Source organism: Semicossyphus pulcher, unplaced genomic scaffold, assembly GCF_022749685.1.
Source record: "Semicossyphus pulcher isolate SPU_LCO1_2020_fin unplaced genomic scaffold, fSemPul1.0.p SCAF_13, whole genome shotgun sequence".
NCBI lineage: Eukaryota > Metazoa > Chordata > Actinopteri > Labriformes > Labridae > Semicossyphus > Semicossyphus pulcher.
Window position 1 is genome coordinate 16461485 of NW_027211637.1, and position 25791 is coordinate 16487275.

At 42.8% G+C, this 25791-nt stretch overlaps 2 protein-coding genes across 3 annotated transcripts in view; one reads left to right on the plus strand and one right to left on the minus strand.

The window, feature by feature from the left end:
* Window positions 1-1486: 1486 nt before the first annotated feature.
* acvr1ba (activin A receptor type 1Ba) lies at window positions 1487-15507 on the plus strand. The gene is made up of 9 exons (XM_069659681.1): window positions 1487-1649; window positions 10484-10720; window positions 10811-11071; window positions 11236-11466; window positions 11720-11887; window positions 12042-12198; window positions 12708-12832; window positions 12930-13060; window positions 13261-15507. Exons 1-9 carry the CDS (start codon window positions 1586-1588, stop codon window positions 13384-13386), a joined length of 1500 nt encoding a protein of 499 aa, XP_069515782.1. The 5' UTR covers window positions 1487-1585; the 3' UTR covers window positions 13387-15507.
* Window positions 15508-16233: 726 nt separating this feature from the next.
* kmt2d (lysine (K)-specific methyltransferase 2D) overlaps window positions 16234-25791 on the minus strand; it is a 30472-nt gene continuing 20914 nt past the window's right edge. For both annotated transcript variants that reach the window (XM_069661048.1, XM_069661049.1), the window contains exons 41-55: window positions 25627-25776; window positions 25367-25531; window positions 25120-25267; window positions 24918-24999; window positions 24648-24820; window positions 24332-24456; window positions 24112-24247; window positions 23642-23763; window positions 22168-23536; window positions 21924-22060; window positions 21388-21518; window positions 19687-19972; window positions 19467-19540; window positions 19267-19375; window positions 16234-19162 (exon numbers count right to left, since the gene is read on the minus strand). In XM_069661048.1, coding sequence (XP_069517149.1) covers window positions 19070-19162; window positions 19267-19375; window positions 19467-19540; window positions 19687-19972; window positions 21388-21518; window positions 21924-22060; window positions 22168-23536; window positions 23642-23763; window positions 24112-24247; window positions 24332-24456; window positions 24648-24820; window positions 24918-24999; window positions 25120-25267; window positions 25367-25531; window positions 25627-25776 — 3300 coding nt within the window. In that variant the 3' untranslated portion in view covers window positions 16234-19069. The remainder of the gene's footprint in view (window positions 19163-19266; window positions 19376-19466; window positions 19541-19686; window positions 19973-21387; window positions 21519-21923; window positions 22061-22167; window positions 23537-23641; window positions 23764-24111; window positions 24248-24331; window positions 24457-24647; window positions 24821-24917; window positions 25000-25119; window positions 25268-25366; window positions 25532-25626; window positions 25777-25791) is intronic.

A 25791-nucleotide genomic window follows, 5' to 3' on the forward strand; every position in this document is an offset into this window, starting at 1 on the left:
GGAGATCTACATGTATCTCTGAGGACAAATTAGGCTGATTATTTCATGAACTTCTCTTGCTGCATTCTAATCTACATCCATAATAAGAGTTAAATGTTTGGTAGTCAGTCACAGTCACACTGGATTCCTCCTCTATTTGCATTAGAGGACTATGTCATGCCTGACTTCAAATGTCTACTTTAAATTAGTCCTGAGTCTGTTGACCGACTCTGTGTACTCACTGTGAAAGGAACAAGGTGTTATCAGTCATCAGGTATGCTCAACCTTGTCTTTAAAATTCTCTTCAACAAGACCTTTTTTTACAGAGGACATTATATCATTTTACATTTTCAGTTGTAACACCTCTGCCAGACAGTTCACTGAATACATTTTTCCTTCTTAGATCAATCATCAAAAGTACAGTCTTGAGTAATAACAAAACTCAGTCCTAATTTAATCATAACTGAGTTAACCCGAGCAGATAGAAGCTGATGAAATCACTTCATGCTGTTACTAATAAACAGATTGGGAAAAACTTACACAACTTTTTCAGTCCAGCATAATCTTTAAGACACAAATCAAATCAAAGGAACTAACTAATCATTTTCAGAAGATTTAATCACTGGCTATGATATTTAATAAAAAATAATTTTATATTTTACATGTTTAGTAATGGTAATAGTTAGAGGGTGTAACCAAAAGCATGCTGCAAAGTAATAATCCTAAATCAGGCCAGAGCTAATCGAAATGTTAGTCGGATATAACTGTTAAGACATTCCAATCATATCATATCATAGTAGTAGTCATGATTTATAGGGTTTTGTTAATGATTGACTTCAGGTAGACCAAATTAAATCCCACTTTAAGAACAACAACAATATTACGTAATTATTTTCACATTTTTGTTTTTTTGTTTATGAAAAGACACGTTTAGTGATTCTACATTTTCAGTAGGAAAATATCACCATTGAATGATCCCAAATTGTCTCTCTGAACATTTTTTTTCTTGCCAGTTGATCATGCACTTATTACCTGAGTCGGTGTGTAATTATTTTTTTTTAATCCTTAACATCATGGAAAACATAATATTCCCATCGTAATAAACAATTGCTCATTACTGAAGATAGACATGCTCATAATACAGCAAAATAAAGCAATTGCATGGGATTTAACCCCATCTGCACTTAGCTACATAAATCTTTAAAGCGTTGGCTTACATAATATCAAACCATACTACCGGTATATAGCTACTAGTGTAGACATTATTCACGATTTCCCTCTTAATACATTTTGTATTGATAGTGTTTACTTTCTTTCGATAACGTTAAAATGTAAGATTGTAATTGACCTGACTTTTTATTTCCAGCACACGGCCGTGACCTCGGTGAGAAGGGGACATGCATGCAGCAGGCAGCCCTCCCCTTTAAACATGCACGCACACACCCCTTTAAATACGTCACTCGCCAGGCTGGCTGGCTGGCTGGCGAGTATTTGGCGGTGTGGTGTGTGCGCGTGCGGTCGGACTGTGGTTGTGTTTCAGGTCTGGTCGTGTTGGTAACGACATTTCGGACGCATTTCATCGCGTAGAGATGGGAATTCAGAAGAAATGGCTCTAAAACAATTTGCCCTGTCGCTGCTGGCCCTGCTCGGCTCTGTGGCTGTCGGTAATGGTGAGTTTCAGCTGAGCACCTCTCCGGCTTTGTCTCGATGTGTTTTCCTGGACGGGGCATCGCCTGTTGTCGCTCATCATGGCGCTCTGTATCAGGGATTTGGCTAACCGTATCTAGCTAGCGTCGACCTCAAAACTACGGGGACAGAATAAAGTCGTGTTAATGTATTTTATTTTTGTTTTTATTGTGATACTTATCGGCAGACAAAGCCCGGCGTGTTAATGGTCGTTATTGAACAGGGAGCTAAACCACAACAACAACATGGTGGGCTGTTTGTTTCGAGGCGCCAGCTAATGTTTGCTAGCTAACTGGATAATAAACTGTTAAAGTTGAATATTGTCCATCATTCAGAATCTGTTTTTGAGTATAAAACAGAATTAAAAGCGTTTATTTGGGAAGCTTTGGCTGGCAAAGCGGCATATAAACAATCTACAGTCTTGTCTGTGATGCTAACATATTTTCAAAACAATCTCTGTTGGCTTGTGACTGCTTATCCCTGTATTGCTTCAACAATGTAATGATAGCAGACTGGTTAAACATGTGCTCTGTGGTCGGTTACAGTTTCCTCCTCTGTTAAATACTCTGGTTTCCCTGCTGGAAAGAGCAGAAAGGAGTCCCTGAATGAAGCCTAACCTACTTTGTGCATGAAATGTGTTTTTTTGAGGGTAAACACTGGCAGCTCCTCCATTGGTGTCCATTTGTAAGTAGTGAAAAGGCTGCTTAGTGGCCTCCAGCAGAAAGTGAATGCTGGCATAGGGCGACAACAGCCGTGCATTCAGCCGTCCCAGACAGAAGTCAGAGTTGAAGTCTGGGTTCATTGTGATGGAAATGTGGCAAGTGGGGTCTTTTGAGGCGCCAGTTATGGGTCTGCTTCAGTCTGAATCCTCCCCTTCTGCTGGAGCAGCTGATACCCAGCTCTACACCAAGGCCTCAAATGGGCATATGTTGCGCTAAAGTTATGGGCTTTTACCTCTGCTGCTCTATCTTTCACTTTGCCCCAAACAGCCTACATCTCGTTAACGGTTAATAGATTTTAATTAGAGAACTGCATAAACTGCTGCAACTGAAAATAATTTTGTTTGTCTATAAATGCTTTTAAATGCAGTGTGTCCCAAAATCCCCTAATTTAGTTTTTTGTCTACAACCCAAAAAACATCCTGTTTACTGTTATAGAGCTGCAAAGAAATCAGATTATGTTCTCATTTAAGATGTTTTACAGAGAATTTGTGGTTTTATGTCTTAGACACTCGAACCCATTTCCTGATTATCAAAACGGTTGGTGATTAATGCAGTAGTTGACAACTTGAAGATAAGTGGATTAATTGTTTCTGCTCTCATTTGACACACACATCCTGGGTTGCACAAACTCCCATTCTTTTACTTCCTGTGATCGCTGCATTTTGAGCCTGGCTTGCCATGTTGCAACTTGCCACTCAACAGATAAGCTATGACATAAAAAGGGAATTCAACTCTGTGTGCCAGAATAAATATCCTGACTGCACTGTCATCTATTAAATCGCTATGTTGTGTTTTAAACAGTTGAGTCATTCTTCCAAGAATCATATGAATATTCCTCCCCCGCTTGGTTCAGATAAGGGTGCAGCACACCAAGGTTGATCAGTTTGTGTAAGACGGGCAAGGAAAAGTATCACACCTGAGTGGTCCATTTGTTTGACTGGGTTACCCCAACATTAACAGTGATGTGTGAGGGGAGAGTGGGGGTGGGTCTGTGGGCTGAGCAGACAGGGGGAGATGATGGGTTTGTCCAGCTGGCGGGGTCTGTCGTGAAAGGGGGCCCACAACAAGTCTGTCTGGAGCCATGGTTTCACACCATATAATGGATTACACCATGCAAGGGCAGAAACCAGACAAACCTGAAAGTAGCGACGCAGGAGCAGATTCCTCGCCTGTGGCGAGTGTAGTTTGTTTTTGTGAGAATACACTTTACTCACCGGTTTGATGAATCTGTCACGTGTTGTTGACTTCATAAGGTACAGAGTCACTGGTGTTATGGGCATTACATGCCTGTGTGACGCAGTCTGCCTGGGTGCATTGAACACAATAGCAATGTGATATGGCTACTGTCAACCATACCGCCTTGAGGTAGGGCGCGTCCCTCTCTCTCTCTCTTCCTCCCGTCCTCTCTATTCTGTATCTCTGTCCTATAAAGGGCTTGGTGCTTTATCAGAATGTAATCTGGACTTTGTTATCTATGGTCCCACTTCTGCTTTCACTTACTCACTGCCACAATAGGGTGCTGATGGAAGCTTTAGCATGGGTTGCGTTTTTCCCTTAGCTTAAAGGAAGGCCATTGGTTAGATGAGCTCCTGCTATCTTATGTAGCCCTTCCACATACTACGCCAAAGTTGTCACATCCTGATGTGTCTCTGTGTAAAATCAAAGAATTAAAAACATAAAAGTCCCCGCTTCTCAAATTGTTCAGAGAACTGCCTTTGCGGCGCTAAACTTTGCTACAGGTGCTGTTTAATGTCAAATTTGATGTGAATGAGTTCAGGTAGAGGAAGCGGAGCAGATTGGAACATGTGTACACCTGCCCATTAGATCAGAGCCGAGGGAATGTACGGGGAAAACTTTAAACTCATTGGGTTCAAAGGTGTGTGTCTGTAAAGAGAAGAGAGTTTGGACAGGGGAGCGGTGGTTGTAGTATTTCCAGCTGGCTTAAGCTTGAAAAGGAGTCTTTTTTTTTCATCTCCTATATGTGAAGCAGTTGTCGAGGCCTGTTCGAGATAGATGGAAGTTTTTGCAGCCAAATGCCTGCAGCTAAATTATGATGAAATGGAGTTGCGCTTCCTCTGTATAAAATTTCTGGTTGTTTTCTGGCCCAGACACCCCCTCCTTAGAAATCAGTGTTTACCAACAGTTCTTATAATGTGGCACTGAGCCAGTCAGGGTCAGGTCAGGTCCAGGGGGTCTAGGTTTCCCTCCATAATGACCATTGTCGTTAATGACCTCCGTCGGCCCGGAGGCACAGCGCCCTAATTGCTTCAGCAGACAGCGTAGCCTCCGACTGACCCAGCTCTGCTATTACTGATCTTGCACCCCAAGGGATTACTCCCACCTCAGAGCAAGCTATTTCACCTTTTGTTGCTCAACTCTCTCCATGCCGTTGATTTACTGGAAATACTGTGTCTAAAGTGTTTTTGTAGTGTGTGTGTGTGTTGGCGGTGAAATGTGCCGTACCTTTTAAAAGTGCTTGGAGGAATGGTTGTTATTGTCACCGTACACCCAGACATACTCGGTAGCTATTTAAGTTCATGTCTATAGGGCTAAACCCGACACCCATCCTCCATTACATGTCTCTTTGTAGAAGTGTTTGATTTGTTTCTTTTCCCTGTTGTTGGAATGTAGATTAGACCTGCTCTGCCTTGTCATTTTCTGCCGGGAGGTGTGCAGTCTACATGTCATGTTATCTCCAATACCTCCCTGACAATGATTGGCTTTGAGCGGCATGGTGCAGGAGAGGTCAGCTGGTAAAATATCTTTTTCTTGGGGGAAAACGTGAGTGTATATTATCTAACAAGTTCATCAAGCACATTTTAAACCCTCTAACTCGTGCCTGTCTCTGGCCTCCATGGAGACATTTGCCTGAACAGAACGTTGTACTTTGCATTTACGCAGCCATCCTTGCAATAAACTGCAATGTGCAACGTGTCTCCTTTTTGAGTTGTAAATATAGTATTTTCTTTTTAAGGACCACATGATTGTAATTTATAAGGGCCTTTTTACCCTTTTCCCACTGAAATTAGCGCGTTGACGCAGGTTTTTCAGACCCGGGAAGGCCCCGCTTATAGATGCAGATTGTCTCTTTTCCCATTGCCAGTGGAGTATACTCCTGTCGGCCTCCTTTCTGCTGCGTCATCGTCAGACGTCACAAACGTGCCCAAACCAGGGTTAGTAAACAGTGAAGATGTTACCGTGGTTAGGTCTTTATAATTATATTTATATGTATAATTACTCTACTGCAGAGTCATTTGACCCGGGTCTGAATGCGGATTGTAATCTTTCCCATTAAGTAAAAAAGCTGTGTGTTGTGTGCAGGGTTTTTTTTGACTAGTGGGAAAGCGGCTTTAGTCACTCTTCCTGTATATTTCCCACATCAACACAGGATTAGGGCTGGATGTCGTTTCTGTATCTGATCACACATTAAAAAAGCATGCCATCATACTTTATAATATCCGGGGTTTTTTTTAGATGTTTCTTTTGAAAAAAGTTTATATTTAGATCCTACTGATCATTTAGAAAATGAAAGTAAGCACCAGTAACATTTCAATCTAGTAAAATCTGGTAGCTGACACTTTAGAATAATCCTACTCTGTTGCTAAAGTGCGGTATATTTTGAAAATCTTCTACGCTAATGCCAATAAAATGCCACATTTTCAATACAGATGTGAACTCTTTTAAAAAAAAAAAAATTTTTATAAGCCATATGTTGAAAAATGTGTTGTTTTTTTTTAAACCCCCCTTTTTTATTGAACAAAGATGTGAAATTGAAAATTACTTGTCTTAATAAAATAGTAAAAAATTAGCTTAAACATTTTAAATCAGGAATGATTAAATCAAAAATGAACTCGACCACATCACAAGGCTGATCAGACATTAATGCCAGCTTGTGATACTATGATTTGAGGCCGTAACAGTTTCCGGAGTCTAACTTTTTCAACAGTTGTAGAAAGACAAAAAAGGATTAATTGTTAAGTCTGTTAATACTAAGAAGGGTTTTTTAAGCCCCGGTCACATGGCAGATACATTGGCTCACTGCACTGCAACATGCTCGTGCTTTAAAGAGGCTGCGTTGTCCAGTTTGACCGCTGAATTTGAGCAGCAGCACAAAATGAGCCTGTGCACGCTCTAGTCTGCCTTTGAACTCATCCAGGGCAGCAGACAAATAGTCGGTCAGACAGACAGGATGGGATGTAGCCTGGAGGGAGGTGGTTGGTAGAGATAGTAGCAGCAGCATTAGCCCCAGAGACTTCACTTTAGAATCAGATCAGTAATCTGACCCTGAGATGCAGACAAAGGTAATGACTTTCCTCCTTCCCCTAGCATTGATTAGGACACAGTTGTGGTGTGCGCGAGCCTGTGTCTGTGTGTGTGTGTTTGTGCACTCACACTGTCTGGTGGCGTCTGCTTGTCTTGATCAGCTCTCAGTCTGGTATCTGTATGGATCTAATTTCAGCCAGTGCATTTTGGTAATGGTGCTCTGCTCCCCGTACACACGCACGGACCGCCTGTCTGCGTCTCTTAGCCCCCAGAAACCCACAGTGTTTGTGTAACCCTGCCGCCCTGCGCCGAGCACACTTAGACTATTTTCCACAGGCTTGATCATCTCGACATGCGAGAAAAAGTTCACCTCTGTTTAGACAGGCTCGCTCCGCACGAGTAGCTCCAAACAACACTTGTGTACTCTTGCATACAAACAAAACACGGTCATCAAGGTTAATGTGTGAGTGTGTTTGGAGTGGGACTAGGCTGTGGTTTTCAGCTGGGTCCAAGTTAAGGCGACTCTGGTTATGGCAACAATGTTTTATTAATCCCTTCCTCGCTGTGTCTGCCATTTCCTGTCTCAACACGAACGGAATGATAGGAACTTCACACACCAGCACTCAAAGGAGTCGCTCTTTGCACTGCGTTCACCCCTCTTTCCTCCTCTGTTCCCTTTTTCCTGTTATTCACCCCCTCCCATAAGTCAAAGTCTAGACTGGGTTTTAATGATGGTCGCAGCTGGTCACTTGGGCAGACCTCGATCGCAGCTGGGGGGCCCTGTAAGTCCCGCTCGTTTCCCCCATCTGCCCCCTCCCCTCCATATTGTCCTGCCAAATTCGGGACCTGCCCCCATCCTGTCTCGCCTGGAGCAGCCCCCCAAACATCGGGGGTTGTTACTGTTACCCCTGCCCTGTCCCCTGCGCGCCGCCCATCCCCCCCTTCACTGCTCCATGCAGAAGTGCGCTCCCCCACTCCACTCCGCTCTTTGTTCGTGCAGGGCCAGTCCAATCCCTCCTCATGTCGTCTTAATCTCCACACAAAGGGCCAGTGTAAAGACCACCAATTATGTGGATACAAGAGCAGAGTTCACTTAAAAACCACACACACCCGGACTCAGCTCAGATCCGTGTGTATTTAGGTTTGATATTATTCCTTCGAGTCTAGCTTTGCAACACTTCAGCTCTGAATCCAGTGAGATTTGCAGAGCGCTGTGCAAACAACATTTGGGCTAACGCTGGTGGGCGAGGGGTTTTTACTATTTGACATTATTTGACTAGTGTCCTGTCTTAAGACCCTTTTATTTCAAATGTAATCGTTTATTTTTGAGGTGTTTATGTCACATGAAGCAATCTTCTGTGAGATATTGCTTAGGGATATGAAATGATGAGATCCTATTGTGATATTTGCCTCTTTTCCTCAGATGTTCAGCTGTAATATTGATACTTGTATTCGCTTGTGATGTTGCAAATCAGTAAGCAGGACTGTTTTGTGGAAATATAGCATTTGCAGGATTTTTGTATCAGAGCGATAAATGACCTGGATTTGTTCGGTATTTAGGTAAATGGATCAGCTTACTGTGTCTATAAACGGTTGCTATCCCTGCCACAATATAAGATTACACATCCTGTCATTCTCTGTGTGGTGTTTGTGTGGAAGCAGGCTACACATGCTAAAGTCATAAGCTTGTCCTTAACGAAAGGGAAGGCTCTCCACAAACCAAACTCATGGTACACCACAAACCATCCACGGCAGACTCGAGGAGCGAACGTGTGTGTTTTCAGCTACGTTTGGTTTCCTCCTTGAGCTTCTGTCTGTATGTCTGCGTACCATCTGTCCCACCGCACACAGAGCTCCATGACGGATGCATAAAGTTCATGTCAGATCATGATGTTCTTGTCTGATCGGTGTAGTTAGTTTATAGATGATATTTATAGCCTCCAACAGCTGGATGTAATGTGAGTCTAGTGTGGATAAATGTTTCTTTTTTTAATTATCTCTCTCGGTTTGAGGATGGATTGATCACATGGCTCTTGTCTGGACTCACTAGATGAAGATGGATTTATTTCACTGAGAACAGTAAACATCAGAAGAGGAGTTTAATGGATATAGAGTGCCGTGCAGCTTTCTAACCTACAGCTGCTCCTCCTGCCGTGTGTTATCCAGCTTAACTATTTCCTTCATTAATGCAGCTGATTTCTGTGATGTGGCACAGGGCTTGTTTTTCTCTCTTTATCAGGTCCGGCCTGCTTCACCTCTGTGTAATCACCAGGAAATTCCATCTGCATGCGAACTGCAGTGAATTAGGAAACACCCGCCACTTTCCCGCTCACCTCCAAGGAAAGCGAGACCCACACATGCACACAAACGCTAAACAGATGAGAAATATTCCTGAAGCCCTGCTTTAAGTGTTCCACATTTCCAGGTACACTCAGTGGACAAGCATAGACACATCAGCTCACACGCTGCCTGCAAAAATGCTCCCACACAGAGTGCAACCTCCCAGAGTGCAGTTTAGTGGAAACCACTCCTATGACACCAAGGTTTGCGGTTATAGCCACTTAGATGTTACATGCTGATGGCGCAATCAGTGTATCAGTCATCATCATGTTTTTGACTGAACTGTAATGAGCAAAGAATTTGCTAAACCTGCTGACCTTTTGACAGAGCCAAACTTGGTTCAAAGAGGGACGATCAGTGGGCTCAAAAAACCCTCAGGATAAGACACACAGGATTACTGGAAGCTCGCCACTCTTAAAATCTTTTCTTTCCTCTGGATCAGACATTGTCCGCTGTCCAACTGATGCTGAGCCGCTTCTTTTCCAAGGAGAATAAGGATTGAAATTCCTCCCTGCTTTGCGTGTCCTCCTGTGTTGTTGTTGTTCTAATGGTGGTCCTGTCTTCGCCAACTCCACGGCGATTAATCTCGAGCACTAGAGCCTTTGTTTTGCGATCAGGGATCAGCTCTCGGCCTGTCATGCTTCACTCACGGCCCTGTCGTCAGTCAGACAGTTCGTCATTTAACACTCACAGGGGTTCCGTTGAGCTAAGCCACTTTAATTTTTTTCCCATGTGAAATCCAGTCCTGAAGTCCCCACAGCCATCTAGCCTTGCCTGGTCCTGTCTTTGCACTCTGTTCGTGGAAAGCCTTGGAAGGAGCCTTTTGTGCTGACCTTTCTTTAAATGAGAAGCATGTGTTATGACTCAAAATCACATTTCACTCCCAAATCTAATCAGCCTGCATTTTCTTCCTCTCTCAAAAGCCCAACCAACTCTGCTTCTGTTTTAGAAGTAGCACATTCATGCAGACTTTTCTTGCACTGATCTCATTTGAGTGTGAAAATGGACCACCGTAGTTTTATTATGGTGGTGGCAGGAGTTCCATTGTGTCAGCTTTAATAGGTCCCTGTGCAGGAGTGTGCTGTGTTTAATAAAACCCCTGTCTCATTAGCTTAAACAGTGGCAGCTCTCCGTGTCAGTGTGAGAAAGACTGAGGAGACGAATGGAGCAGAATGCTGCATCGGGGATTTGGCAGGAGCTCTCTCCCCTTGTTGGGTTTCACTTTGTCTGTCCCACCGGGCAGGTCCGTCTCCACCCAGTGTGTTTGGGTTCATCTGCAGTGAAGGATCTGATTTCAGGGCTGTCTGGCTGCTACTGCTGCGAGCTCTGTGTCTGCACGGCACAAAATGCCTTCAATTTAATGTGGCACCACAGTCTTTACACCCTGTGTTGAAAATGTGGGGTTAGGTTGCCCCCTGCTGGACAAAATGCATTGTACAATTTTAACTGTCACATTTTGAGAACTAACCTAACACATCTGTGTTTTCCCACAGCTCTGCGTTGTAACTGCACAAACTGTGAGAAGACAGGCTATGAGTGCGAGACAGATGGCGCCTGCATGGCCTCCACATACAACATCGAGGGGAAGGAGCAGCACGTACGCATCTGTATCACTCGGGACAACCTGGTCCCTCCTGGACAACCTTTCTACTGTCTGAGCGCGGAAGGCCTGCTCAACACACATTGCTGCTATGAAGATTACTGCAACAGTATTGACCTTAAAGTCCCAGGTGAGGCTTTGAAATCAAACCTCCAACATTTGTGACATGTATCAGTCTATTTAATTTAAAGTAATCACCTCTTTTTTTTGTTCCTCCTAGTTCCAACAAAGGGGGGGGACTGGCCCGGCTCAGGAAGCTCCTGGGGTCCTGTGGAGCTGGTGGCGGTCATCGCGGGGCCGGTGTTCCTTCTCTGTGTGCTGCTGATGGTCGGCGTGTTCCTGTTCCAGTATCATCAGAGGGCGTACAGCCACAGACAGAGGCTGGAAGTAGAGGACCCATCCTGTGACCATCTGTACCTGGCCAAGGACAAGACCCTGCAGGACCTCATCTATGACATGTCCACCTCAGGATCAGGCTCTGGTCAGTACCCAAGCATCTCAGAAGTGATATAGTGATGTAATGGAAAAAAAAAACTTTGCTTTGTGAATACCAAGTATTTAGCTGCGACACTCCACCTCTACGAAAACAGAATTTTCAGGAAACGCTGGTTAATTTTTTGTTTGTCTCTCTACTGCCCCCTGCAGGTTTGCCCCTGTTTGTGCAGCGGACAGTGGCCAGGACCATTGTTTTGCAGGAGATAATAGGAAAGGGTCGCTTCGGTGAGGTGTGGAGAGGGAAGTGGAGGGGAGGGGACGTGGCGGTGAAGATCTTCTCATCCAGAGAGGAGCGCTCCTGGTTCAGAGAGGCCGAGATCTATCAGACAATCATGCTGCGCCATGAAAACATCCTGGGATTTATAGCAGCAGACAATAAAGGTGAGGAATGTGTTGGCTGTGTGAAGAATAGGGGCATTCAGATGAGCATATCAGGCGTTTATGTAACAGTGTTAATGTGAGGCCCTTTGAAAATGTAATGAAACTGTGGTGCAGGCAGAAGGAAGTCGTTTTAACTTTTTATTTTTTATTCTCTAATGCACAGCTCAGTTTTAGTTAAAACAAATTATCCATGAATTAAATGAAATGTAATACCTTGAATAATTTCTGTTGTCTCTCTCTTCCTCTCTTTCAGATAACGGCACGTGGACTCAGCTCTGGCTGGTGTCCGACTATCACGAGCACGGCTCTCTCTTTGACTACCTGAACCGCTACTCCGTCACCATCGAGGGCATGATCAAGCTGGCACTGTCAGCTGCCAGCGGCCTGGCGCACCTCCACATGGAGATCCTCGGCACTCAGGGTAAGACGAACGGCCATGATTAAAACACGGCACACACTGAATGCACACACTGAACACAAAAGCCCAGACGGGAGTTATTCACATTCAATAAGCATGTGCTGTTTCTGCTGAGCCCATGCAAATGTAATGATGTGTTGTGTCCTCCTCCTTGCAGGTAAGCCAGGCATCGCTCACCGTGACCTCAAGTCTAAAAATATCCTGGTTAAGAAGAACGGCATGTGTGCCATAGCTGACCTGGGCCTGGCAGTGCGCCACGAGTCCATCACAGACACAATCGATATAGCACCGAACCAGCGCGTGGGCACTAAGAGGTAAGGGTTTCCATCAGTCACTCTTAAGAACACAAATGGATCCTTACATTAGGCGATCTGCAGGTCTGAGAAGGCTAAGGCTCTGCGGTGAAACAAGTGCCGTCTGTCTAGCCAAAGCCTGAGCAGCTTATTTCTACCTGCGTTAGGCCTCAGTGGTGTAAAACACATAAGTCAGCCACACTATTGGACATTGTGACATATTTCTTATAACTGTAGTATAAATCCAACATTCAACACTGGCTTGCTTTTCTTCTACTTTTCGCCCCTTTTGCTTTTTAGAACTTTGACAGAATAATGTAGAAGCCTTATCCTTTATTTAACCCAGGAAAGTTTGAGAATGAATTCTACTTTAAACTACTTGATACACTCCTGAGAAAGAAAAGCAATAATGGATGTATATTTGTGCTAAAACAGTGTCCATAAAAGAAGATAAAGACACATTATTTCAAATCCTTGAAGCTTAAAGGGAAGTGATGAATAATGGCAGTAAATGTTTGTGTTTACCTCAGGTATATGGCTCCAGAGGTCCTGGACGAAACCATCAACATGAAACACTTTGATTCCTTCAAATGTGCTGACATTTACGCTCTGGGTCTGGTGTACTGGGAGATTGCACGTCGCTGCAATGTAGGAGGTAAGACAGACAGACAGCAGCTGATGTGGATGAATGTGTTCAATTTACAGGAGCCTGAATGCAGAGACTAAGAATGCTTCTCCACTGTGTACTTCAGGTATCCACGAGGAGTACCAGCTGCCCTACTACGACCTCGTGCCCTCTGACCCCTCTATAGAAGAGATGAGGAAGGTGGTGTGTGACCAGAAACTGAGGCCCAATGTGCCCAACTGGTGGCAGAGCTATGAGGTATTTCACATTATAATTCACTATACAACAAGTGCACTCCCCGTTTTCTAAAAATACATTGAATAGTTCATTTTAATTGGAGATATCAACAGATGAGGCTCAATTCTACGGGAAATATTTATAAAACGATACACAATACCACCATCAGATTAGGTAGTGCCATCATTTTAAACTAAAACTAATGTGTTTGTCCCCTGCAGTCGCTGCGTGTGATGGGCAAGATCATGAGGGAGTGCTGGTACGCCAATGGAGCCGCCAGACTGACGGCCCTGCGCATCAAGAAGACCCTCTCTCAGCTCAGCGTGGAGGAGGACGTAAAGATGTGAGCGGAGAAAGCCAAGGCGCGCTGGAGACGCACAAGCAGACCACACTCCCATAGGAAACGAACACTAAAGACAGACTGCAAATGAAAACCCTGCCAGTTTTAAAGCCACACTCCAAGTTGTGACGAGGCCTACCTCACCTTTTTAGCCAAAACTACTGAGAGACTCCCTCCCCCTCTTGACTTTTATCTCCCCCGCCTCCCCCTTTGTTCCTCGTGTCTCCTCCCCCTCTCACCCTCCCTTCTCCATGGGCCACAACACTACAGCACTACCACTGTTAATATCATCACACTCGAACCTTTTTGTTTGCATTTCCCATGGCAGGAATAACTACTAATGTACAGTGACGGGATATTTTTTCCTTTAAACTTTTTTACCTCTTTGAATCGTGTTCAGCCTTGTCCAGAAAAGTCAAGAATGACGACACTTCATATTCTGTTGGCCATGCAACATCATATTCGGTTGCTGTGAGAGTGTGAGAGGCTGAAGCAATGCTTTCGGTCGCGTGTGTAAAAGTTGTCAGAACACTAGCATGTTTGTTAGCCACTAAGATGTCCTCTGATATAGAGACAGAACGAGGTATTTGGTAATTAAGCATGAACACCCAGATTCTCCCCTTGATCCTTCACTTGAACATCCTGCAAACAGAGTTTTAGTTGCACTCAACTGTAGCTTCCTCATCACGTGTGAGACCTCACGGATGTGGTCCAGTCCCGGTGTTAGTCTGAAATGTGGCAGGGATAAATAATGTTTGGGATGGATTTACTTTTTATTTATTTGTTGATAGTTTTTAATTTCATATTGATGAACACTGTGAGATGAGACGTGAAAAGTTGTAGTTCAGTCCAGGTCTTCACCATCTTTCAGACGTTAGATCAAAGGGGGTTGTTGCATTCATTTAATAAGATCCTGAGTGCTAACGTGGATGTAGCCATAACTCCCCCTTCTGTCGGTGACAGGCGATGACATCATGCACGCAGAGCAAATATGAGGCGTATGAAATGGCAATGAAAAATACTGTTTTTTTTGTTTTGTGTAAAGACATCATGATGGGTGTTTTCTTTTGACTTTGACATTAGACACTACTGATGATGGGTACATATATGATTTGTATATAAAACATGCTTATTTTTTTCCTTTATGCCACAGGCACCAGTGCGACATTTGAACAGTGATTTTTGCTTGAATGGTACTTTGACGAGTTTAGATCGGTCTGCATGGTTTCTAAACCGTGCCAGGAAATAGACTGTCATCTGCTGGAATTTGTTTTTATCCTCTCATGGCAGTTTTGGTGGTACTACTGATCCCAGATAATTTTGCTGCAACGTTTTTTTATTTTTATTTGAATGTGTTAATTGTTGGTTTTGCTTCCTGAGTTCTTTTCAGAGCTCAGAAAGGCAGATCTGTTTCTACATACTGAATGTCCTACGGGGTGACATCTCTTTCTCATTGACACTGGAATATTTTAGCATCATGTAACCTTGAATTCAGACACTGCCGGTGGCTGTTCAGACATAAAAGACAGCTGCGACAGTTCACACAGGGAACGTGCGGTTAGATGTGTGATACTGCATGTTTTCATTCTACTTTGTGAGACTGTCTGCAGGTTAAACTATGAAAGTATTACACTGACATGTCACCATTGGGCTCTGCACTGTTATGTCCACATGGACTTTAGTTAATGTTCCTTTTGTCATCAATGATCCAGAATCCATGTGTCATGTTACTGTCCATTTTGCATGCTGTCTCAAACACTGGGTCCTCTGCACTGAGGTGGATGAACGTAAGGCTCGTCTTTCTTTCCTACCTGTTGTTTTCTTTCTTCCTTTTTCGTTCGGGTCGTTGGCCGTGTATCCCAGAATTGTTGCTGCTACTGATAACATGGGTAGACGTTCAGCAGGCAGACCGGAGCAGGGGAAATGGGAGGCTGCTGTCAGTTGAACCAAAATTGTCCAAAACACTCCTGTCCATGTTTGAATTGTTGCCATGGGTATATGACCATCAGACATCCTGTTCATGAGTTAAACTTCAAAATTTCAAATCATGTTGTGCAAATCTTTTCAGAATATGTTGAAAAGTGTGTGTGTATATAGATGATAAACAATAAATTCCTCTTTTTCTTACCTTCTGATTTCAGGTGTGGTGCTTTTAGAAGGTGTAGTGCAGTGTTTTCATTGACAAACTGCTGCTTCAGGTACAAGAATGACATGGAAACACGGGTAAAAACAGTAAAAAAAACCTAAATATTTAGCATAAATCTGTAAGGTAACATTGATTTGATTGATGATCATACCAGCCATTAAACTATGTATCTCTGCACTCCTTTAACAATTTAACACTCATAATGGCCCTTTGAAAATGGCGGTAGAAGCAGCAGATCTGGTGATATTGTCTGCTTTCTTTTACACATTCTTCTTGTTTAAACCAGGTGCCTACATTACCCATAATGCAATTCAAATGTCAACAGTTCATGTTCTTTATGTGACATCACTCGAGTCAATGTATCAGATATTTTAGAGTAATTTTCAGCTACTAAGTCTGTCGCTGGGAGCCCATTAGAAGCAATCTCTTGTTTCATCCGTAAGAGAAATGTTGAGGGTGACGTGACAAAAGATGTCTTAATCTGAAAGTTTAAACAATGACAAATATTTTTAAGCCATGGTCCACTTATTGGATTTATCCTTCGGCCTTCATAGGGGTTACTCTCTACCTGACCACCTATTATCACATGATCACTAAAGGCCATGAGATGTGGCAGAAAGCTCTCTTAAGTGCATTGAGATGTTTACGGAGCTCAGGATCATTGCGGCTTTAAGTTTAGGTTTTAAAAAGAAGAGGTAAAACTGAGCACATATTTAAAATGCATTTTATTTTCCTTTACAAGAAACAAAAGCAGACAAAGAAATAAGATGAAGGGGAAGGGGAGTGGGAAAGCTGTATATAAAGAGATGCAACCTCTTGCGTCCTGAAAAAAATATGTACAATTCAAAATAATATCCATACAAAACATGCCACATACAATAAAAATGATCATTATATTTATTCATATTCCCTAAAAGTATCTCTGCTGTACAGATGCAACATCTTTTTAAAAAGTAGGTGAGGTTAAAAAAAACCTTCAATTTTGAGCAAACTTTATTAAATTATAAGATATGCAGAGAACTTAAATTAAGATTCAGAGAAGTTAAAAATTATTCAGGCTAAAATCCAGTGAGCGGCATAATGTCTCGTCATGGTCTTCCCTTGAAATAGAAACATACCAAAAAATATATATATCACTGCTTCGGATACTCGATCAATATCTACCACTTTAGAGAAGATCTCCGTTATACTATGAGAGTGCAATTCATTACCAGGTTAAGTATGGGGTTAACTTTGAGTATTACATCATAACATACATTAGGCCAAGTAACCATTTCACAAGGTTTACCAACACATTCACTTCTATAGGGAAGATATAAAAAAGCAAAAACACTAACAATATTCTAGGGAGTTCAAGATTTTCCATACAAGAGTATATTAATCCAATTGTGACCGATTAAGGGACAGGTTTTGGTAATCAACAAGCAGTAGCATAAATAAAAAGAAAAAATAAACACGAACAATATTACATAAATACAAATGCTATGCACCATTGTACTGCTGTACTCAAGAAGTGATTTTCATGTCTAATAATCAACGACCCTCCACATGAATCCAAAGTTTTGTAATCACATCGGCTTCTCGTCACAACTGATTGGAGAAGACCCGACGTTTTTTCTCAAACCTATTTTAACAAACTTGTCTCTGAGAGCTTATAGCAAAAACACTAATAGAAAAACAGGTAAATGCAAAACACTCTGGTTCATATACATAAAGATATTAGTTTGCCATTTTACATATATTTATATTTATATACAGCTTTATCTTTGTTAAAATGATATCCAGTGGTTGATTTTTTTTCAATTTTATTTCTCTACACTTTTGACTTTCTTGATTACAAAGGGGCTGAATAAAGAGTTGCTGTCCCCTAATGCATATACTATATATACAGTTTGTACAACTTTGCATTTTTAAATCATGTGAGGTCTTAGGTTAGGGGGAGGAGGAAACAAAGTAGTATGGGAAGGTGGAGTTTTAGTAAAGCTCCCTTTAAAGACTTTTTTCATTCATCTTACATAGAAATGAAAACAAATGCCCTTTTTTCCAATAAGTCTTTCTCTGCCCTCCGTTCAGCCTCGAGAGGACAGTACCAGCACTAGAAAAGCACACTACAGGGGAAGTAGAAACACTGCAGGCTGTACTCAGGCAGAGGAAGACTTACTACAGTAAAGTTTAACAACAGTCCACTAAATAATACAGAGAGGAAGAGGCATGATTCAAAGTTTAAGGTTGAGTTGTGAAAAGGTTGAGTCGTTGGGGGAGTAAAAAGCATCTCATGGGACAGTAGTCATGCATCCACCGGCTGGTTTTCGACGAGTGGAACTTCAATGTGTGAAGCAACAAGCAGAATGTGAGCTCGGTTAATTATGGACTTTGTAGTCTTCTTCAGAGACTACTGTGATCCTAGAGCCATTCACTCACACCATTATTGTCTGTAAGCAACTTAAAGGTGGATGTTATTGTGCTCTCACACAGCTAATAACATTTTTCCATAAATAAAAAGGAACAAAAAAAGAGAAAAAAGCTACATCAATATCCAGGATGATTTGGTGGCATATAGGACACCTGCTAAGCTTCTGATTGTGATTTTAATGCAATATCTTATCAAAACTGTCATATATTTCCTCTGTATAAACAATTCATGAATAATAATTATGTTGGCTCATTATTGTAAATCATCATCAGCATAGAGTAGATAGAGCAAACCTGCTGCTTAAGATTCCCTGCTTGTCCGAGAAGGCTAAGCCCATAAAAACATTCCCCCTTTCCCCCCCGGTTCCACAGTAGCAGTTAACAGTTTTATACAAAGCAGTCACTTCCCGCTATATCAATGAGGTAGACTGGGTCCGATAACCCACCTTGGGACTCCACACAGTCAGAACATCTGGTGCCTCTGGAGCCACAGATCAATAGCATCTCAATTTTTATATTAACTTACATCTTTTTTTTTTCCTCCATCGATCGAATGTAGTTCTTACACAGAGCCACATCAAGATTGTCTAGCTAGCCAAATATCCGTGTTGTCTTCATTGATGACTTGATGGGAAAGTGCCTTTTCTGGGAGGTGAGGGGGAGGTGTGGTCAGGTGGGACAGGAAATAGGTCCGACTTAAAACATAAAAATGCATCATTAGTTCATTCTTAGTATTTTAAAAATGGCTTTTTGTCGAGTATTGATATCAGAGGGTCAGAATCATTTGGTAGATGTTGAGGATTGTTTTCCAGCCGCTGTAAGCTTATTGAGAACAGTCGAGGGGGGGGAAAGGGGTTTGGCTGAGGAGAGGGTGATTCACTAGTCCAAACATGAGTTAGTGCCACCATCAAAGCTGCTGTTGACGGAGACGGTTGCTTGCTTTTATTGATTAATGCTCTTCAAACCTTTGGCTACAGGTGTCAACGCTTTAGTCTTTTCAATGACGGAGGTCTTGCCTTCCTCCTCGTCTTTCAGGACAGCTTATGCACTGGCGATGTAGGATTCAAAGGCTTTGGCGCGAGAGTGTTCTGGCACCAGTGAGAGGGGAGCTCTCCAGTTTTCTTTCTTCTGCTTAGTTCATCCACTTTCGGCAATTCCACGCTCCACAATGGCAAGGGATCTTGTGCTGATCGTCCTCGAAATCGAACTGGTAGTCGTAGGTCAGCTGAAGTTGGAAAGAAGATTGAAAAAATTAACTCCAAAAACATACAAAAGGCGGTAAAATTAATGATATATGTTAGAGTGAGTTAGTTTTCTAATGCACTGCACCTCTTCTCCCTTGGGGATCCTGCGGCTGGAAATGATGATGATCTTGTCTTCTTTGTCAAACGTTACGACCTCTGCGACACAGTTGGGGGCACAGGAATGGTTGACGTAGCTGGAAAAGGAGGGAAAACAGCTCTGTTAGAAAAAAATGTACTGCACTCAAGAGTTACCAGTGAAGATACAAATAGAAAAAGGACACTTACCGAGCCGGACCACCTGTCAGAGTGGCATCAATCACCTGCTCATTGTTGATGCGGAACATGTAGATCCCACGGTTCTAAGTTAGAAGAAGGAAAACATTGATGCTAACTTGTCAATTTAAGTTTTTATTTTTCCAATAGCTACATTCCTAGTTGGTTCTGAAGGATTGTCCTGTTTTATAATACATTTTAGCAGCTCAATTAAATTAAAAAAATGTTCTACCTGCAACTCGTAGATCTTCTCTCGGCGGTTGGCCACCTCGTTGCGGATGACTGTACCGATGTACTCGATGACCATGGTGTGCTTCTCCAGATCCTTAGCAGCGTACAGACCCAGGCCCTGAATGCGCGATCGTGCCAGATACACGTTGTTCTTCCACTCGGTCTTCAGGCGACGATACTGGGACGACTTGGAGTGGACAAACTGTTTGCTGTATGGTGTGTTGAGCTCTCCAGTGAAGGTGCTCTGGTAGGCTTTTGAAACACTGGTGCTGTTTAGAGTGTGAGGCCTTAAGAAAAGAAAAAAGAAAAGGAGGGTGGGTGTTCAGACATTTGTGAGATTCATTTAGAAAAGCATGGGTTGATAGTAAAAATGTCTACAAGAAAAATACATTAAATAACTTTTAGAAGCTTAGATTTGGTCCTCAGGGTACTGGATATTTGTTTAGTTAAAATTAAAACTCATGTTATTCAATTTCAGAAAAAAATTGCAGTGTATTTATAGACTGTAATATACGAAAAAAAAATTTTTTTCAATATTTTGATTCTTATTGCCTATTTTTTTTTATCTTGTTCTATTCAAGTCTTTTACTCATTTTTATTCTAGTTCTGTTATAATTGTTCTGCACTGAGACAGCAAAACAAATTCCATGTATGTGTAAACCTACTTGGCAATAAACCCCGATTCTGACAGTAAAAGAAGAATATGTTACAAGGTGGAGGACAAATGTAATAATTACTAAATAGTAAGATAGTAAGAAAGGTTAACATTACTTTTATTTTTATTTATTAGTTTATTTGTCAGGGACAATGCAAAGACACTGTGACAGGTTACAGTAACATGAGACACATGTATTGCATATAGGGTTTCTAGCCGAGGCTAATTTGCAACCCCTGTCCCTGGTTAGTCAGTACAAGTCATCTTTAACTAGAGCACATACTTAAGTTGCATTCTCATACGTTATAATGTATTTAAGCTTTTAAAAATTACACACACAAAAAAAATACACCTTACAATCATTTTAAAAGTGGCACATATAGAATGTGTTTTTAAAGTGTCTGTGTGCATGATCCGACTTTAGTGGGCACAGGTTTGATTTAGTTTCAGCCAGTGTTTCAACTTTTCATTAAAAGCCTTCATATCAATTTGTGTTTGTATTTCTGATGGTAGCGCATTCCAGTAGTGTGATTGGCCGAAAGTAGTTTTACGCTGTGACACCTTACAGTTGCAGTTTGCTGATCCCCTGGTGGCTATTCTGTTTTGCATCCATTATAATAATGCCTAGTACTAAATAAAATATAAACCTCTTTAACGAGGAGGCATGCTACATGAGATTTTAGAGGGTTAAAGGGGACGTATTTTAGCTGTGCATTCAATTTTCTATTATTCTAATGTGTTTTTGAATCACGTTGGATGAAGGTGAATGAATAGCAATTCAGCGAAAGAAAGGTTCTACGTAGAAACCTGCAGCTGTTCTGAACGGCCCATTTCAGAGGCAACCTTTTTAAAACTATAATTCTGCAAAAACACTGAATTACGCAGTTCACTTCACTCACTTTTTTACTGTGAACAACAAACGCCCAAAAATGTGAACCCCATGCACGAGATCAGAATATCCATTCAAAAGATACAGTATGGCCCCTTTAACAACTCAACAGCTTGATCATTTGCAGGTGGCTTTTTGCTAAAATAACTCTGCCTTACCTCTTGCACTGTGTGGGGACCTTGGGCTCAGAGCGAGCAGAGCCAGAGGGATTGATCATAAGAGGCAGCTCCATCAGAGGGTGACGGCCGTATCGGAACTGGTAGTTCTGGCAGTTCTCCACTCCAGGCAACTGAAACACAACACAGTCACACAAACAATGTTTATCCTGACCTTTGGTTTGCAGGAGAACAATTATAGCATAGCAAATTTATGTAAGCCTGCAGTCCACAAGTCTCATGTGCTGGGCAGACTCTGGTCAAGCTTTATACATCGTGTCATGTCTGACTGTCGTTGACGAGAGCAAACATCAGAGGAAATCAGGTGGCTTTTGATGACTCCCATTTTATTAAATATAGACCATAAATTTTGCTATTTTAATTTCAATGTAACACCTTTCATTAAATTGTAGGTTTGCTATTAAGAAGGAGAAATCAGCCCTGAGTCTGTGTGAATACTGGCTGGGAATGAGCTTTAATTATAAGTGGAGGACAAAGACAAAATAAAGTGATACTTTCCCCCTGATGTTCATTCTTACCGACTCAGTGATGCGCATGACAGCATGAACTGTGAGTCCATACATCTCCTCTCCCTTCAGATGTTCAGTGAACAGCTTCAGCATGGAGGAATCATCTCGGAGTTTAGCCACCTCCTGAACCACTCGTTCCCAGATTCCTTAAGACAAAAGATGGTGGATTGAATCAAGTCCAATAGTCAAGAGAGATCTTTCCAGTTGAAAAATACTTTAGAACATAAAGTGGTAGCTGTGTGCAAGTACTTACCCTCTGGAGTAGTGTCTCTGTACTGCAGATCCTCCATGCCCTGTTCCAGAACTCGCACCTCAAACAGGGGGCGACCATCGTCCTCGCTGATGCGGCAGCGGTATCGACAGCGCTTGTTGGGCAGACGCGTGCTCCAGTAGATGCGTGTGGCCTCGTAGCCAACGGGGAAGATGGCGGTGGGTGAGTGGAAGTTGGCCATCTGGGAGGGGAGCAGCTGGCCAACAGCATGAAAGATGAGACCACCGACACGGAACAGGTGGATACGGTCACCTCGCTGAAGGATGCTGGCAATCTGCTTCACCTCATCACGTTCGATGTAGACACGGCGTAAAACAGCAAATGCGATGAGCTCATCTTCACTGGGACCCTTTAGCTTGTGCTGGGTGCACAGCATGGTCTTGTCCTTGAAGAACATGCAACGAGCCCGGATGGCACAGGCGAAGTGGTAGACATTCGGACAGCGGAGTCTGTTGCAGCTGTTGGTCGCACCCGTTTTCTGGCAGTATGCACAAAGTGTTCGCAATCCACGACGCAGGGCAACCTCCACATTGATAAGGGCACCTCCCTGCGTCTCATACACTTCTGTAGACCACAGGGCACAGTTAAGGTGCACCCACAGGTCCACATCAATGTTCAACAGTCGGGCTGGCCCGTCCGTGGCTCCATCACCCTCCTCATGGCAGAAGCAGCATTTACGTTTATCCCGCGGAAGCTTGTCTGGTCGGAGAGTTATGCGCAAACGTTCCATCAGCTCAGACACCTCACGGCTGCTCTCTTTCTTAGATCCACCCTTACGTATTGTGATGACTATCTGAAGGCGTTTCCAGCGTATGCCCTTCCATTTTTTCACTTTGGGATGTACAACCTCCTCATCAGGGGAGAGAGGCCTACGCTGCTTAACAGCCTTAGGGGAAGACTCTGTGTTGTTGGGAGAATCTGCAGGGGGTTGAGCTGGATCTGTGGCTGAGTCCTCCTCCTTTGCAGCAGGACTCAGGTGATCTTCAGAAGGAACAGTTTCATCTGGAGCTTCTGAGGCAGTCACTGGATCTGTGGCTGTCTCTGGAGCTGCAGCGTCAGACTCTGGGACATCAGTTGGTTCAGCAGCATCAGTAGGAAGAATAACAGTCAGTTCAGGTTCAGTCTTAATCTGGATTTGGGGTGGACTGGAGGGAGCTGGGGATGGAGAAGCTGATGTTTTTGGTGGTTCAGCTTCAACAGGAACTGGGACAGATGGGGGAGGCTGTGGAGGGGATGGTGATGGCGGTGGAGATTCCTCCACCGGTATAGCAGGAAGGTGCCGCACATCCAAGTCGCTTACGTTGGTTGTGTAGCAGTGCTGGGCCGGTTTGTCCTCTTTGTCTGGGAACTCCTGACAGAAATATGCACATATGAGTTCTAAAGCTTTGAACAAATATATATGATCAAAAAGCGATCAATGAATCACACATTTCTCAAGAGAACTGTAAAGACTGACCTGTTTAATAAGTGCCAGAATGTCCACTTGTTTCTTCAGTGTACAGCCTGGCAGAGAGACGTCGAACTGTCTTAGCCACTCATCCTGACTGGGTGAAGGACTGTCCTTTGTGCACAGCGCCCCTGCAAAACATGACCAAGTTAATGTTAGTTTCAATGAATAGAGTAAGAAACAGCAGGTTTGCATGTATGTATATTTGCAAACTTAACATAAGTGTGTCCCTAGCAGTGTTGTCATTGTACTACAGTGATAAAACTTGCTCAAGTTACAAACAAATAATTGACACCACAAGAGACTAAAAAATACCAAGACTATGAAAATTTGTTGTTCAAATGGGTCAGGACTTTTTGCATTACTCGGGGGTGGCTAGGTGACGTGTAGAAAAAACTTGAGACGGATTCAGACCCTATGGTCATGAATGACCCAACCAAATAGGGCATATAGATTATCTATATTCTCTTAATACATACCTGACTGACCAGGTCCTTTCCCAGCCCCGTCAACTCCAGGCATGTCAGGGTTTTGGGGAGGGAACGTGACCTCATAAGAACCTGGCATCCTGATGTTAAGCAGCTGGGCCATGGCCATCATCACATGGTTCAATTTCTGGAAAAAGTCAGTTGAAGTTTTTGTTAACTATGAAGGTAAAGAAAGGTTAAACAGGCTAAAAACAGTAAGCTGGCCTCGTACCTTTGCTGCAGCAGAGGACAACATGAAGGTAACGGACACCTCGTTGCTTTTAGCCTTGTCCCAATGGTTGGATGTGGAAACCACCTTCCCATCGGCTGCTTCAAACGGTTTGTTTTCGGGGAATGCTACAAAAGAAACTGTGTTAATTCATCTTTTGGTGTGTATTTAACGACATAAATGGATTTAACGGTAAAATTAGATAAGACTTGAACAATAAAACACAATGCAACACATTCAGGATGGATTTCACCAGAAAAAAGGCAAATAGCTCAAAGCTGCTGTTTCTGGGAATTAGATTTAGAATGTTATATAATACCTGGGATAGCAGTGCGGGGTATGAGGGGGATGATGGGGGATATTGCTCTCTCTGTCTCTTCCTCTTTAGGCTCCCGTAGGTGGGGGAAACGTGGTGTTTCTTCTCCTACGTTACTCTCAGGGGAGGATGCCGGGATGATGCTTTCTGGGGCATCCTCGTCATCACTCTCCATCCTGTTGAAAAGTAATGCCCCACATTTATAGCCACTCAGACACAATAAATCCATGTATTCTGGTTGACAAAGAACCTGGGAGATTTTTCCCATTGTACCTGATGTCCTCATTCTGGTTATGTGGTGGAGTGGGGAGAGCTGCTAGAATGTCTACACTCTTCACCTCCTCTGTAACCGAATCTGCAGGGGAAATTATGTACGAGTAAGTATATATAGAGAGAGAGTACTTAGAACAGAATTACTGTGAAACTGCAGATTAAATATTTAAAAAAAGATCATGCAAAATTCTTAAATCTTTACCCATTGGTTCTTCTGCCGGCTCTGTGTCTTTCTGACCCTCAGACATCTCCTCCCCAGGAGTCACTCCATTTAGCAGTTTGTGCTGTACTGAAGGTGGAGGAGTAGGGGGCAGAGAGGATGGGGGTGTTGGTGGATTGCTGAGATTACTCTGTAGAGAAACAAAGCATCATCTTCATGAAACAACTTGTTTTCCAAGACTTTGTGTCTACATTTTGTTAATGTTGCTTCGAAAAACAGCCTGTTATACCTTAGTAAGTAATTGAGAGTAGTAGTCTGGGATATTGTCCAGCACTGCATTTCCAAAGCATCCTTTGAGCTGCGCTTTGCCATTTGCTGGGCTGCTGCCAAAAGGGGCAAACAGATCCAGACTGGCAGTGATTGAAGGCTCCATCAGGGGCAACAGAGAAAGACCCTGAAAGGTAAATGTCCGTTATTACACATCATGAAGAAACACTCTTCATAACATAATAGCAAAAATGAATTCCTTATTTTTGCTTAACCCTTTACCTGTTTGAGTTGCTTTATCAGGGCTTCTGCACTTTTTCCAACTTCTTCCTTCTTATTCTTCTTCCGTGCATTGGGCCCTCGGTCTCCAGCTGCCTTATTAGTGCGCTTTGGCTTTTGTGCGGGGGCCCTTTTAGTTATAGACTGTAGATCCTGTAAGGGTTAAAA